The 14,625-nt window shown below is 37.8% G+C and overlaps 1 protein-coding gene across 1 annotated transcript in view; it reads right to left on the bottom strand.

The window, feature by feature from the left end:
* WDFY4 (WDFY family member 4) overlaps positions 1-14,625 on the bottom strand; it is a 346,483-nt gene that overhangs the window by 318,589 nt on the left and 13,269 nt on the right. The window contains 4 exon segments of the mRNA XM_043980868.1: positions 4,812-5,001; positions 6,889-7,023; positions 10,472-10,578; positions 12,539-12,653. Of these exon segments, the coding sequence (XP_043836803.1) occupies positions 4,812-5,001; positions 6,889-7,023; positions 10,472-10,578; positions 12,539-12,653 (547 nt within the window).

Here is a 14,625-nt window from a genome sequence, read left to right as displayed (position 1 = left end):
GAGGAAGCAACAGGGCTAGCTACCTTTGGAGGAAAGCAAGAATCATTTTAATGGGGAGATTTTCATCTATCCCAGATGAACCTTGGGCTAAAGAATAGACACAAAATTATCCCTTTCAGCCTCATAAGTCAATCCTTGTACATAAAGAGTACAGACATACATGTGTGTGCACAGACACACATATTATATACTACTACATGCAAGGCACTATACAAATACCAAATGAAAGTAATCTCTGTTCTCAAAGAGCTTTTATGACATCAGTACATAAAGAATGTGTGTGTATGTATGTGTATTGCATGTGCATATGTATATGTATATGCATATATGCGTGTATGTATTTATGTATGTGTATATGTGTGTGCATATGCATATACATATACATATATATATATATATATATATACACACACACACACACAGAGCAGAAGCAGAGGCTATCTGTCTCTCCATGTGTGTATATCTATCTATAAAGGTATACACCTAAGTATGTGTACATTTCTGCACATCTGCATATATGTAGGCACACATTATTATAGGATATAATTATTATTATAGGCACACATTATTATAGTTTGCTATAGCAAACTCCTGATGAAGAAATTGTTTCTTCCGATACAAAGTGGTATCTGGTCTACACCTTTTGGTGTTGGAAAATTGGAAAAATGCTTGGGGCACTAAGAGGTTAAATGACTTAATCAGGGTCACAATGAATGGCCCATACATGTCAGAGACAGACCTTGAACCCAAGTTGCCCTTGTCTAGATCTCTATCTCCTGTGCCTCACTGTCTCTTTTACTCTCACTAGTTTGAATTCTCTAGTACATGCCAGCACACAGTGCAAGGCCAAGGTATTCTGAAGTCTAAGATGACAACATTGACCCACGTGTAGTCATCCTAAACTGAATTTGCACTAAGCCACTGACAATCTTTCACCCAGTTTTCCTCATTCTAATATCTCAGATTTGTGAGATTATTTCAATAGTGACCAACATCACACGTCTGTAGGGTTAAAGCAAGGGGGCATATTGGTCCAGAATGCTAATAATTAGGGGTCAAGAAAGAATGCACACAAGAGTTCTCCCCAAGATGAGCCTTGAAGGGAGCTAGTGGGAATGGGAGACAAGGTTGGAGCATAAATGCTTCAATAAGGCCAATTGGCACTCTCCACTTCAGATTATCTTGTATTTACTCATCTGCTGATGTGGTCCCCCACTGCCCTTCTAGGGAGACTCCTTGAGGACAGGAAGTATCTTTCATTTTTTATTGATATAGTTCCTTGTACATAGTGGCAACACAATAAATAATTGTTGAATTGAATTAAAAGTTTATTTTTTATCTCTTTGAGTCTCCCTTTCATATCTACAGATGAAAAGGAGGGAGAAGAGAAGGGGAGAAGATGGGGTGAAGGAAGAGAAGGAAGGAGGAGAAGGGAAGAGAAAGAGAAGGAGTTTTCTTCTCTGTGCCTGTGTCCACCATAGCCGGGAGACGCCAGCAAAACTACAATTTTGCCAGTGGTGTTTCCTTTCCAACTAAATGCTGCTTTCTGTGCTTTGTAGACCCAGACAAAAGTTCCTCATCAAGAAGCCTGAAACAGGCGACATATGGTGCCAGTGCCATAATTCTCCTCTTCCTCAAGCTGTTATTATAACATCTGGCACATCTGGGCTTCACCTATTTAAAGCCGCTGGACCCCACAGCTGACTGTGGGCTATACCATGCTCCACTCCCTGGGGCTTTGACTACGTAGCAAAAACAAGGCATTTTTATTGGGGCATACATGGCCATGGCACCATTCCAGGGCAATCCTAGATAATGTAACTCCTTAACTGAGCCCTGAGCAGAATAACAACAATGAAAGCTGTAAATGATCCATTGGATTGAGGGCAGTCCCGAAGCAACTACCAAACTAGGGGAGGAAAGGACTTGGTCACACCTCCTTTCCCTAATGTTAAATTTATAGACTGATGCCTGGATCAGTGATGGGCCTATTGAAGTCCTTACTTCAGAAGCTATAGCATGATTTCTAACAACCAGATTCCATTGGATCACTAAATTCTCTGGTTTTTTTTCTTTTCCTTTTGTTTTTTGTTTTGTTTTTCTTTGCTTTGTTTTGTTGTTTTTGTTTGTTTGTTTTTTTAATCAATAGCCCCTCCAGGGAAACCTTAAGCCATTCTCCCTTATGCTGTCTGTTTCCCTTTCTTCTAAATAATTCTGAGAATCTTCCCTTTGTCTCTTCCTTTGGTTTTGTTCCAGGTAAAGGAAAGGGTCTTCTACTTTAACACTAAGTGGCTAGGTGGCACAGTGGATAAAGCACTGGCCTTGGATTCAGGAGAACTAGAGTTCAAATCCAGCCTTAGACACTTGATATTTAACTAGCTGTGTGACTCTGAGCAAGTCACTTAACCCCCCATTGCCCTGAAAAGAAAAAAAAAGAACAGTAAGAGCTATTGGTGGTGGGCCTTTCCCTTCTTGATTCTCTGTCCTGGGGAAGCATCTCTCACCTGTGAGTATTCTGAGGCCATGGAAAAGATGGGTGTTGGGTCCAGGGCCTCCCTGAGCTCTCTCCTGGTATTTCTTCTTAGGAAAGTGCATAGGGAACTATTCTTATTCCAAGAAAGGTGATTGTGCATTCATGCACAATCTAGTTGGCAATGGCTCCAGGGATGGACTTAGAGGGGGTAACCCCACCCAAACACAGAGATGAAAACAAGGGAACCAGGGAGTCTAGACACATTTTGGTCACTCTGAACCAAATCCATCTTCTTAAGTCTCCCTTTCATATCTACAGGTGGAAGGGAGGGAGAGAGGGACAGGAAGGAATATGAAGAGGAGGAAGAAAAGGAGGATAGGGAAGTAGTGGCAGCAAAGAACAACTAGGTGGCATAGCATAGGACTTGAGTACAGAAGTTCTGAGTTTGAATATTGACTCAGAATCTGATGAGTTGTGTACCCTGGATAAGTCACTTAACCTCAGTGAGCTTAATTCTCTTCACCTGTAAAACTGGGATAATAATATCACCTACCTCACATAGTCATTTGAGGATCAAATGAGATCATAACTGTAAAGCTACTACTACCACTATTACTATTACTATTACCACTACTATTACTACTCTACTAGTAGTGCTAGTACTACTGCTACTACTATTACTACCATTACTAATACTACTACAATTGCTATTACTATTACTGCTGCTATTACTAAAAGTCATAGGACTGCTACTGCTGATAATGCCACTACCATTATTACTAATACCACTATTATCATTGCTACTGCTGCTGCTACTATCATCATTAATACTACTATTACTACTGCTATTAGTAGTACTACTACTACCATTACTACTGCTATTACTGTTACTATTAGGACTTTACTACTAATAATATTACCACCACCAGTATAAGTGCTGCTACTAGTAGTAGTACTATTACTACTACTATTAATGCTGCTACTGTTGCTACTACTATTACTACTATTAATGCTGCTGCTATTACTATTATTACTAGTACTTCACTACTACTACTATTACTGCTACCAGTACAAATGTTACTACTACTACTACTAGAACTAGTACTACTACTATTACTAATGCTGCTGCTGTTGTGGCTACTACCATGACTACTATATGAACAACCAGCTCTTATAGGCATGTTTCTCTTCCCAATTATTCACCTTTCCCTTAAGTTTCTGAAATAAGAGAGAATTCCAAATCAATAGCTGAAGATTTCTAGATGGTCACCAGCAAATCAATATCATTCTCCGGCTGTCAGAAAGAAGAGTGTTGATCAGCTGTGAGCAGGAATAGCATCTCGTGTGATGACTGACTCCACTCAGGTGTGGTCTAGACACCCCCTCATTTAGGGGCTTTCAGGTTGTTCTAGGGGGCATTCCTCACAAACTGGTCCCTGCCCAGTTTTCCATTCTATACTTCCTGAACCTTATACCCATCTAGACACTCTATGATGCAGCCATATTGGTCTACCCGTCTTTCCTCATTCTCCATCTCCATGCCTTTGCCCTGGCTGTGTCCTTTGCCTAGAATAATGTTCTCCCCATCACCATTGTCTCTTAGAATCTCTACAATTCTTCAAGACTCAGCTCACGCAGCACCTTTTGCAAGAGGCCTTTCTCTATCCCCAGCACTTAGCACAGTACATCACAAAAAGTAATCTCTTTGGTGATTTGATTGATTGGTGGAATAATTGGAAAAACACCAACCCAAAACAAATTGAAAGACGGTTCCTCACCTATCTGTTCAGTGATCAATATCACAGAAATAGGAGGAGAGTTTGTAAATAAGCTCTATGCAGTAACCTAGTCTGCCTGCCTATAATTCTAACAGGGCTATGGATTACAAAGTAAGAATAATTGATCCTGTCTTTCTAAGATGTAAATCTAAATACTTATCCGTGGTCAGAACTTGGGCATATTTTCTATTCCTATCAGTCTTTTCTCTTAGACAGTTACAACTCTCCTCTGAATCATTTTTCTCATCAGATACAGGAAACTGTATAAAAGGCTTTTTTAGTTAAAAAAAATATATGAAGATAAATGTAGCTATATGTGTCAGTTCTTTGGCAATAAGGTGCTATATAACTCCAAAGCAATAATAACTTCATTATTATGAGATCATTGTAAAATTGACTATATGATGAAGGGTCATTGATATAGACCCTGGGGGGAAATGATCTAAAATTGAATTAATTTTAAAACCTCAACTCTTAGACACAATTGATTTGCAATAAAGCCTTGTTCTGAGGAATTGAAAGAAAGCCTTTTTTGCTCAGCCAAATGCTTTGTAACCTACTTTGCAGGTAGCTGATGGTACTTGGGCTCTGGGCCTTAGAGATTGCCCTAAGCACAGAGAAGGTGGGCGCTTTCCAGGAGGGGCTGCTCTGTTCCCAAAGAGATGATGTTGCAATCAGAAGGGACTGGAGTTCATTGCCAAGAAGAAGCTCCTCCACCCCCTGTGGGTCGTCGTAAATGCTGAGCATCATCTGAAAAGGCAAATCCAAGTGTTCTCTGATTAGAGAAAGTGCATTCTACAAAAATCTCAGGATCTATCTGACTAAATAAAAGATAGCACAGTGGCTTGCACAATGTTGGTATGGAGCTTTGATTTGATTTCGTCTCATTTATAATTATATATATACATACACACATATATACATATGTAGATGTATATATACACATATGTATATATACACACATATATATCTGTCTCTATCTCTTTCTCAATCTCTATCTCTATCTAGCTCTATATCTTCAGCAGCACTTACAACAGGTCTTCCTAACTCCAAGTTCATCTCTTTACCCATTGCCAAGCTGCCTTTCACAATACATATTTGTTATTATTCACTCATTTTCAGTCTTGTCCAACTCTTCATGACACCATTTGTAGTTTTCTTGATAAATACACTGGAGTGCTTTGCCATTTCTTTCTCCAGTTCATTTTACACAGGAGGAAACTGAGGCAAACAGGGTTAGGTGACTTGCCTAGAGTCGCACAGCTAATAAGGTTCTGAGGCCAAATTTAAACTCAGGCAGATGAGTCTTCCTGACTGCAGGATTGTGCCACCAAGCTGCCCCACAATGCATATAGGAATCCCTTAATAAGTATTTGTGTTGAATTGAATTAGCAAGAGGAACTGGTATAATTTACAAACACTTAGAGGTAAAAAGCATGCCTGTTTAACTCCTAAATTGGAAACAGAAGAGCAGAAGCCCAGAATCCTGCCTTGGACATAGGGACCTTGGGCCACTTTTTCTTTGAGACTCATTTGCCTCATATGTAATGAAAATTCCAGTGTTCTCCTTCTCTTGACAAGTTCCAATTGATCCTGGGTGTACCATATATGGACATAGTTGTTTCAATGCTGTCTTCCTCATAAGACTTAAACTCCTGCAGGGCAGGGACTGTTGGGGTTTGAGTCTATCTGTCTGTTGTTGTTTTTTTGCCTTTCTTCATATCTGCAGAACTTAACCCAGTGCCTGACATATAATAGGAGCTTAGTAAATGCTAGATGACTGCTCTGTTATTTACTACCTACTTAAAGCAATTATATGTCAGTTTAAAAACTGAATTTGTATCAGGCACAAGGAGTCTATAACATCTATCAGTCCCACTCTAAAGACCAGGATCAAGAGAAGAAAAAAGGGGAATATGGGTGAAAACTCTGTCAGAAAAAAAAAATTGGAGTTGGGGAAAACCAAAATCAAAACCTGAGAGACCAGCTAATACAACCCTTTTGTTTTACAAAGAGGAAACAGGGCCAAGGAGGTTAAATGACTAGCCCCAGGTCATATTGGTAATAAGAGTCCTAGGCAGGCTCTGAACCCAGATCCCCTGGGACCCACACTAGTGTTCTTTCTGTTATTCCCTGATGAGTCCCAAGGGTGTGTGACAATAAGTAGCTGACCATGGTGCCTAAATTTGACAGAGTGCAATATAGCTAGAAGGGACTAGGTGACATAAGATGGGCCAAGAAAACAGGGATAGGTTTACCCACAAGCAAAGGGTCATTTCTGTAGATGTGAGATAATGGAAATGTTTTCATTAAAAAAACAAACAGGGGCAGCTAGATGGCGCAGTGGTTAAAGCACCGGCCCTGGATTCAGGAGTACCTGAGTTCAAATCCGGCCTCAGACACTTGACACTTACTAGCTGTGTGACCCTGGGCAAGTCACTTAACCCCAATTGCCTCACTAAAAAACAAAACAAAACAAAACAAAAAAACAAACAAAACTTTTATCATTGAAGGCAAAGGGGCAAGGACTGGGAAGGGGAGACAGGAGGGAATGTTGAGGAATTCAGGAGAATTGATCCCCCAAAGAGTCAGTTTCACTCTTAGCTAAAAGGAATTTCCCATCCTACTACAACTCACCTGCACAAACATTTTCTGAACTTGGGAATTGCCCTCGAACACCTCATCTTTATCAGATGGAAAAGCAAAAAAGATATAAAGGCATTGCAGTAGCAGGCCTGGGAGACCAGATTCGATGACCTTGCTGAGTGTCTCCTGAAGGAAAAAAGCAAAAATCACAGACTTGGTGACATACTCTTATGCAAGGACTTTTTTCTTTGTTGTTTTGTGAAATGGTCCCTTGACTTGAATTGTCCTATCAGTGTTCAGAAGCAGCAGCAACAGTAAAGACCTTGTTCTCAGTCTCATTTTGCATTTAAGAAATTCTCATTTCAGCTTTACCCCAAAATGCACAGAAGCTACAGATGACTGTGAGGGTGAAATAAGGCAAAACTTTGTTCTAGTAACATTCCAAGAACCAAAGTCATTTACTGGTTCATTATTCCTTCGATAGGCCCCAATTTCCCTGCCTTTTCTACTCCATTCTCCTTCAGTCCTTTTTCTTTTTGTTCCTTGAGAGTTGTTTAGTTGGAAATTGTACAGTTCTGAACAATTTTTCTATTTATACTTTCCAGGAGGATATTATTGGTCATCCCATTTCCCATTCCTTCCCCCTTCCCTCCCAAAAAAGCTTTTCCCAAGCTAGGCCTCTTAATCATCCATCACTGTTATTACTAAAGTATAGATAGAAAGTTATATTGAGTGCCAGAAAGACCTGAATTCAAATCATAACTCAGATACCCACTAGCTTTGACTCAAGGTAAGTTTAGTTTCTCTTAACCTCAGCTCATTCACCAATGAAATGGGGATAATAGTATCTATATAGCTTCCCTTACAAAGTTGTTGTCAATATTAAATTGAATAATGTACATCAAGTACTTTGTGAATCTCAAAGTGCTATATAAATATCTTTTGGGTGGGGCACTTCTATGCAAATTATAATCTTTAAAAATTGCCCAGCATGCTGAAAAGTTAAATGACTTATCCGGCATCCCATAAAACATTATTAGAAGCAGAATTTGAATCCAAGTCTTTTTAATTCTTAGGAAGCTCTGTGTTAATTTGACATAGTGCTTTGATAAATATGGATCATCATTATCATCAATAATAATAATAACAATAAACTATTATTAGCGATAATAATAATCAGAGTTGGGAGCAAGATTCTTCTTCCCCCTCCCCTTGGGCATACATATTCTTTTATGTTCAGAACTAGACTGATTCCATGGCTACTTCTCTCATGACATAAGTAAAAAGTTAATTGATAATAAATAACTGATGGAAACAAAATCCTCAAACTTATAAATAAATCACCATTCCATCCCAAAGCAATGAGGATGATAACAAAAGCTGATGTTTACATAATGGAAAGACTAGCCACTGGGGACCCAGTCCTTAAAACATCTTTAAAGTCATACTTCAAGGTGAGATATATAGAGCATGCAAATGTTTTCAACCTCATACATAGGATTTTGGAAGCCTATTCCCAGATATGTGGTACTAAGGAGTTGGTACTCTGTGATTTTCCATCTTCTGATTGGTTTTGGAGCCAGAAGAGTCAATGACTCTAGAGATGTTGAACCAGAACTGAATGCATGCACAAAGACATGGTCCACCAACCTCTCCTTTTTTCCTTTCTTGATGGAGACTGATGCAAAGACTTCTGGGAGTTGGCGGGCTAGGAAGAGAGTGACTACCCTATCTTTCAACCTACCACTATGTATATAAGTACCTGGTACCTTTTTACTTTTTGTTCCACACATGGTGCCTGCATTCTTTTTGTTTTGATCTTTTCCTTATATTAGGCAGATTAATATTCTGAATTTTATTCTGTGTCTCATTATTCTCAACTACAGAATGAAGAACTTGGACTCAATGACTTCTAAGGTTCTATCTGGTCCTAAATCAATGAAACTCTGATATGACCTGGTGAGTTATGAGATCCAGAGAAGTCCTAAGTGGCATTGGGAGCAGAGTTAACCATCAGTAACCACAGTATTCTGGAGGTAACTAAGTAGTAACTTTGCTTCTCACTATCAAATTGGTACTCTTTCTACAACCTCACTTCATCATCATCACCCTGTCCTATTTGATCCTGAAGTTATCCCAGAGATGCTTTTTCAGTGAACCTACAAAAGATAAGTTTACACATTGATCATATAATTCAATTACTAAAAAAGCATTCATTTTATCTGAATGAAAAGCTGTCTATAGGACATTAAACATCAAAAATTAAAGCAGCATGGTGACTTGTCCCATGACTATTTCTAGCTGAATTCCATCCAATAGCATAAGAAAAGCAAGATAACAATAAGAACTTCCCCCCCAAAAAAATAAATAAAAATTTTTAAAACTAACAAACTGTATTAGTTGAAGAGGAAGAGTACACGGGGGAATTGTAAACTGAGTGGAGGGAAAAATAGGGAAAGAATCAAATAAGCAGATAAAATCAGAAAAGAAAAAAAAACCTAGTGAGCAAAGGTCCAAGAGGAAAGGAGAGGGATCATGGATGAGATGAAGAGAGTCAGTGGGAATAGGGACATTTTAGAAAAGATTAAGCTGAAGTAACTGAATTTACGGCAGAAGAAAAAAGTCATAACTTGAAAAAATATTAGAGGAAAATATAAATATAACTCTGATAACTTTAAACATGAATGGATAAAACAATCCAATAAAAAGAAAAAAGTGACAGATTGAATAAGAAAACAAAACCCTACAACAACAATTGACAATCACATAGCATTTTGGAGTTTGCACATTATCCAATTCAACTCTCACCTTATGAAGTACACACTACATGCATTTTATGTGAGGACACTGAATATCCATTTTACATGTGAGGACATTGAAGCTGAGGGGGGAATAAATGACATGTCTGTGGATATACGACTATGGGTAAAGGGAAGGGAGATGAAAGAGGGTCATTTAGCACAAGAAAAAGTTTATTTTCCTTTCAAAAACATATTTCATCTTCTGACTAAACATTTTTTTGTTTATATAGGCCAGGCTATTTCCAGAAATTTTCAGTAAAGAATTCAGTAATGAAATCTAAACCATAAAGGCAAGTGTGCCTTTAAACTTATTAAGCAGGACCTTTGCCCCAGTGATTCCACTATTGGGAATATATCCTGAAAGTATTATAAAAAATAAAAATATTTGCATTATGTCTCATATATATTATATTACATGTTACATGTAACTAAAAAAACTAAAAGCAATGATGGGAAATGGTCAAACAAATAATGGTAAATTAATAGAATTAAATATTATAATGCAACTGAGATGGGCACGTACAGCAAATACAAATAAAACTGGAAAGACCATCATGAAACAGTTCAAAACTGTAAAAAGTAAGAATAGTGTATAACTAACTATGAACATATCAGATTGATTGTTTCACATAAGAAGAAAAGCGAATGAAAATAAACAATTGAGAATCTAAATGGGTATATAGGGAAGCACCTAAATAACTGTTGTGATACTTATTAATTTAGTTAATTTTCAGGCAATTGTCTACTAGGAAACTTTATTTGGGTGTATTAATGTTCATTGCTAAATGTTTTAACAGACCATTTAATTTTTAAAGAAGAAAATGAAAACTTACAGAGTCAGCCTGGGTAAGTAAATACCCTGATTTTAATAGGAGGTAGCCTTCATTTTCTTCTTCTCCTTTCCACTGGAGCAGATTTCCAATTGCCAACCGAGCCTCCTCTGCCATTGCAGCATCATCATGGGGAAAGAACATCATGGTCAAAAAACATGCTTGTCTCTAAAAACCAAAGAAAGTATTCCCATACTCTCAGAACCCTTCCTAAATATTTCTGCTCCGTCCACATACTCCTCTTCATCTGAGACAAATTAGAAGTTGCTAAAATCAGGGGAAAGATTATACAGACTCTGACCTGAGAGGAGGGAATCCTATATAGTACAATCATACAAAGGTCCAGCACCAACTAAAAGAGTGGTCTGCATCCATGCTAAAGAGATGGGCACAAGAGGAATTTCAACACTTTATAAAGTTTTACAGTTCACTCCATAAATCTTTTTTTTTCTTTTTTTACACAACAAAACTATTGTTCATTATGTGCTGGCATCTTAAAATAATGAATTTTTCAATAACACTCCACAAATTTTATCTCTTCATATATTCCTTATACCTCACACAATTTTGAAAAGTAAATAGCTTATTTTTTCCATACAGGGCAGTCAAATGTCAGCAACAGTCAACTTCAAATTCTGAAGCCTGGGCAAGAATAGTTGAAGGAAGCGGGCATTCTCTTTGCCAAAAGTGAATGAATATTTATTCCTAGGCATACTTCTTCAGCTACTTTTGCCAGGCCTTCAGAAAAATTTCTGATGGTGATAGCATTGGTAGTTAGTGATCTAGTAGCAAATCATGCTCATTACATAGAATCTCACCCCATGATTTTTCCACACTCTAGTTCCAAACTACCTCTCTCTTCCTTCCCTGAAAGACCATTGCTTATAGTGCTTACACCTTCTCAAGTCACCAGTGCATTCAATAGAGCTTAGAAAACTAGACATTCTGGGATTTACTGAAAATCCATAACCTATTTCTGCAAAGCAATGATGGAGGGAGAATGAATCAGACCTTCTGGAGAAAATTGTTGACACAGGAGATCAAAGAGTTATGCTAAGTTTGTGCCAGGATAAGCAGATAAAGGCTCCAGATGATTTAGAGTAACAGAGAATTTTAGATCTGTAAGGGACCTTAGCAGTCATATAATCTAGGTTCCCTCATTTTATATATCAGAGATCAAAGTCCAGAGAATTTGTTAAATGACTTGACCAAGGTCACATTGGTAGCCAGTGACAGCAGAAGAGTCACATTCAGGGCATATGACTCTAAGTTCAGAATTCTTTCCATTATACCATTTGTGATGGACAATTAGGAAAATATTTATTTCCTCTTCTTCATTCAACAAGCAATCGATCCAAGAAACTGGTGGATAAAATGCTGGGCCTAAAGTCAGGAAGATCTGAGTTCAAATTCTAGCTGTGAAATGCCAGACAAGTCACTTGCCCTCCTTCTTGTTCTTTATATATGTAAAATGAGAATGTTTATAATAGCACCTACTTTACAGGGCTGCTTTGAGAGTCAATTGGGATGAAGTATTTAAAATGCTTTGTATACCTTAAAGCACTATATCAATGCTAGCTATTATGAATTTCAAGGTACTATGTTAAATCTTGAAAATATAAAAGACAGGTACAGAACAGAACTTGCTCTCTCTCCAGGATTAGACTAATAACAGATGGCACCTCCAGAACTTATTAAGGTTTGCTAAGAAACAACCCCCTGGCAAAAGGGTCACAAAGTTTGTTATTCCCATTTTATAGATAAAGAAACTGAAGTTGAGACAAGTTAAATGACTTGCATAGGGTTACACACACTGTAATATCAGAAGCAGAATCTGAACTCGGGTTCTTCTTGACTTCAAGTCCAGTACTCTAACTGTTATGTCATCCTGCTTCTCAATAAGAGAGGAGGAAAAACATGTAAATAAGGAAGTAATATATAAGAAAGAATATGATAAATATTATATAAAGGTCCAAGCAAAATGCCCTGAGAAATCACAGGAGGGAGAGAATTTTTCAGGAAAGGAAGGGACTTTAGCAGCCAGAGTGTGAAGAGCATTCAGTGTCCCACCTGCAGGCTTGCCCTCAAGGGCCTTCTGTATTTCTTGGACAAGATGCTTTGAAACCTCTTCTGCAAACTCTTGGATGCTTGGAAAGCAGATGATACCAGCAGATTTTTCCCAAGCCTGAAACACAACAAGGAGGGAAATGTTTCAGTGGAATTTTAAACAAGTTAAAACAATCCATGATTGATTTCCAGGGGAGAAGCCAAGATGGTGGAGCAGGAGAAAGCACTCAGCTGAACTCTCCCAAAATTCCCCTCCAGACACCTGAAATCAAATTCTAAAAAATGCTATTGACCTCCAGAGAGAGAACTGATGGACTCTGAATATAGATTGAACCATTCTCTCTTTACTCTTTATTTTGATTCTTTTATTTTGTTTGTGTTTTCTTTTGCAACATGGCTAATTTGGAAATGTTTTGCATGACTTCATATATATCAAATTGCTTGCCTTCTCAAGGATGGAAAAGGTATGAGAGGGACAGAGATTATTGTTAAAAATTTACACGTGGGGCAGCTAGGTAGCACAGTGGATAGAGCACTGCCCCTGGAGTCAGGAGGATCCAAGTTCAAATCCGGCCTCAGACACTTAACACTTACTAGCTGTGTGACCCTAGGCAAGTCACTTAACCCCAATTGCCTCACCAAAAAAAAATTTACATGTGATTAGAAAATCTTTAATGAAATAAACTTTTAAAAAACAATCTATGAAACCTGTCTCTTCCTTTGACAGAGAACTCATTACTTAGCCCCTTCTTTCCATGCCCATCAAAAAACATATTTTTAGAGCTAGAAGGGGCCTCAGAAGTCATTCATCCCAAACTCCTCATTTTATAGAAAAGGAAATGCAGGCAGAGGGAAGTTAAATGACTTGCCCACGGTCACATAGGTAGTAAGTAGCAAGGCAGGTATTTCAACTAAGGTCTGGCGATTGCAAATCCAGCATCTCATCTCTTTACCTATGTATCTTGAGAGCCGGAAATAACTTACACAACCTCTTTCAAATACTCTTCAGTCAAGGACTTTTGTTCTGAGTCAGGGACTTTTGCCTCTTTTTGTATTTTGAGCACAATGCCTGATTATTAAAATATAATAATCACTTAATGAATGTTTATTGACTGACTGATTAATGGAAAAGGACCACCCATTTCCAACATACCATACTTCTTATATGCTTTTAATTATGCCTTTCTCTCTTGTTATTTTTCATCTTTTCAATATAAATCTTTATGTACTCACTCATATACATACTGTCTCCCTTGTTAGAATGTAAGCTTCTGAAGAGCAGGGATGGAGGGATGGTTTGGGTTTGTTGTGTTTTTTTCTTTCTATCTCTAGGATATTATAGAGTGCCTTGCACATTAATAAATGTTTGTTGACGGATTAATGGTAAGTAGCCATGGTATACCCTAGATTATCCAATAGTAATTAAGGGTTTATTATTATATGCAAGGCACTGATCTGGACATCTCAACTTTCTTCCTATACAACCAAAACTCCACCGTATTGCATTTATACAATTGGCTTGTACATCTTCTTCTTTTTCTCTTCAGATGGTCTATCTTGAATTTGTCCTCACTAGATCTTACTACTTCTGTCTTACTCCTTAAAATGTATTTGTTAGTTTTTTATATCATTCTCACTTCCCAATAACTTCTTTTCCTAAAGAAGGAACAAGCCTTGCAGTACAAAAAAAGTTAAGCAAATATAAACTGTCATAGCAATCCTATCTAATGGTGAATATAGAATTCTGTACCTGCAATCTACCTATTCTCTATTGAGAAGAGGGAAAGCCCTCTGGCACCTTAAACCATTTCTCCAAATTAGTAAAGTTACTCTGAATTATCATCCTGGATCCAAGGTGCTCCCATTAACCACTTTTCTCCCCACCATTCACCAGCCTTTGATTACATCGAAAAACTTGACATGCCTTCTAAACTACTTTATGGGAAACTTGTAACAGTGTTTACCATAGGTATATGGGACTGATAACTGCTGAGTATTAACTGTAAAATTAAAAATGATGCTGCCTCTTGCTAATTACTTTTTAGCAATAGTACACTTGCTTGTACATCTATCCCATCCCAAATAATTAT

This window comes from Dromiciops gliroides, chromosome 2 (assembly GCF_019393635.1).
Source record: "Dromiciops gliroides isolate mDroGli1 chromosome 2, mDroGli1.pri, whole genome shotgun sequence".
NCBI lineage: Eukaryota > Metazoa > Chordata > Mammalia > Microbiotheria > Microbiotheriidae > Dromiciops > Dromiciops gliroides.
This window is presented reverse-complemented; position numbering and strand designations above follow the sequence as displayed.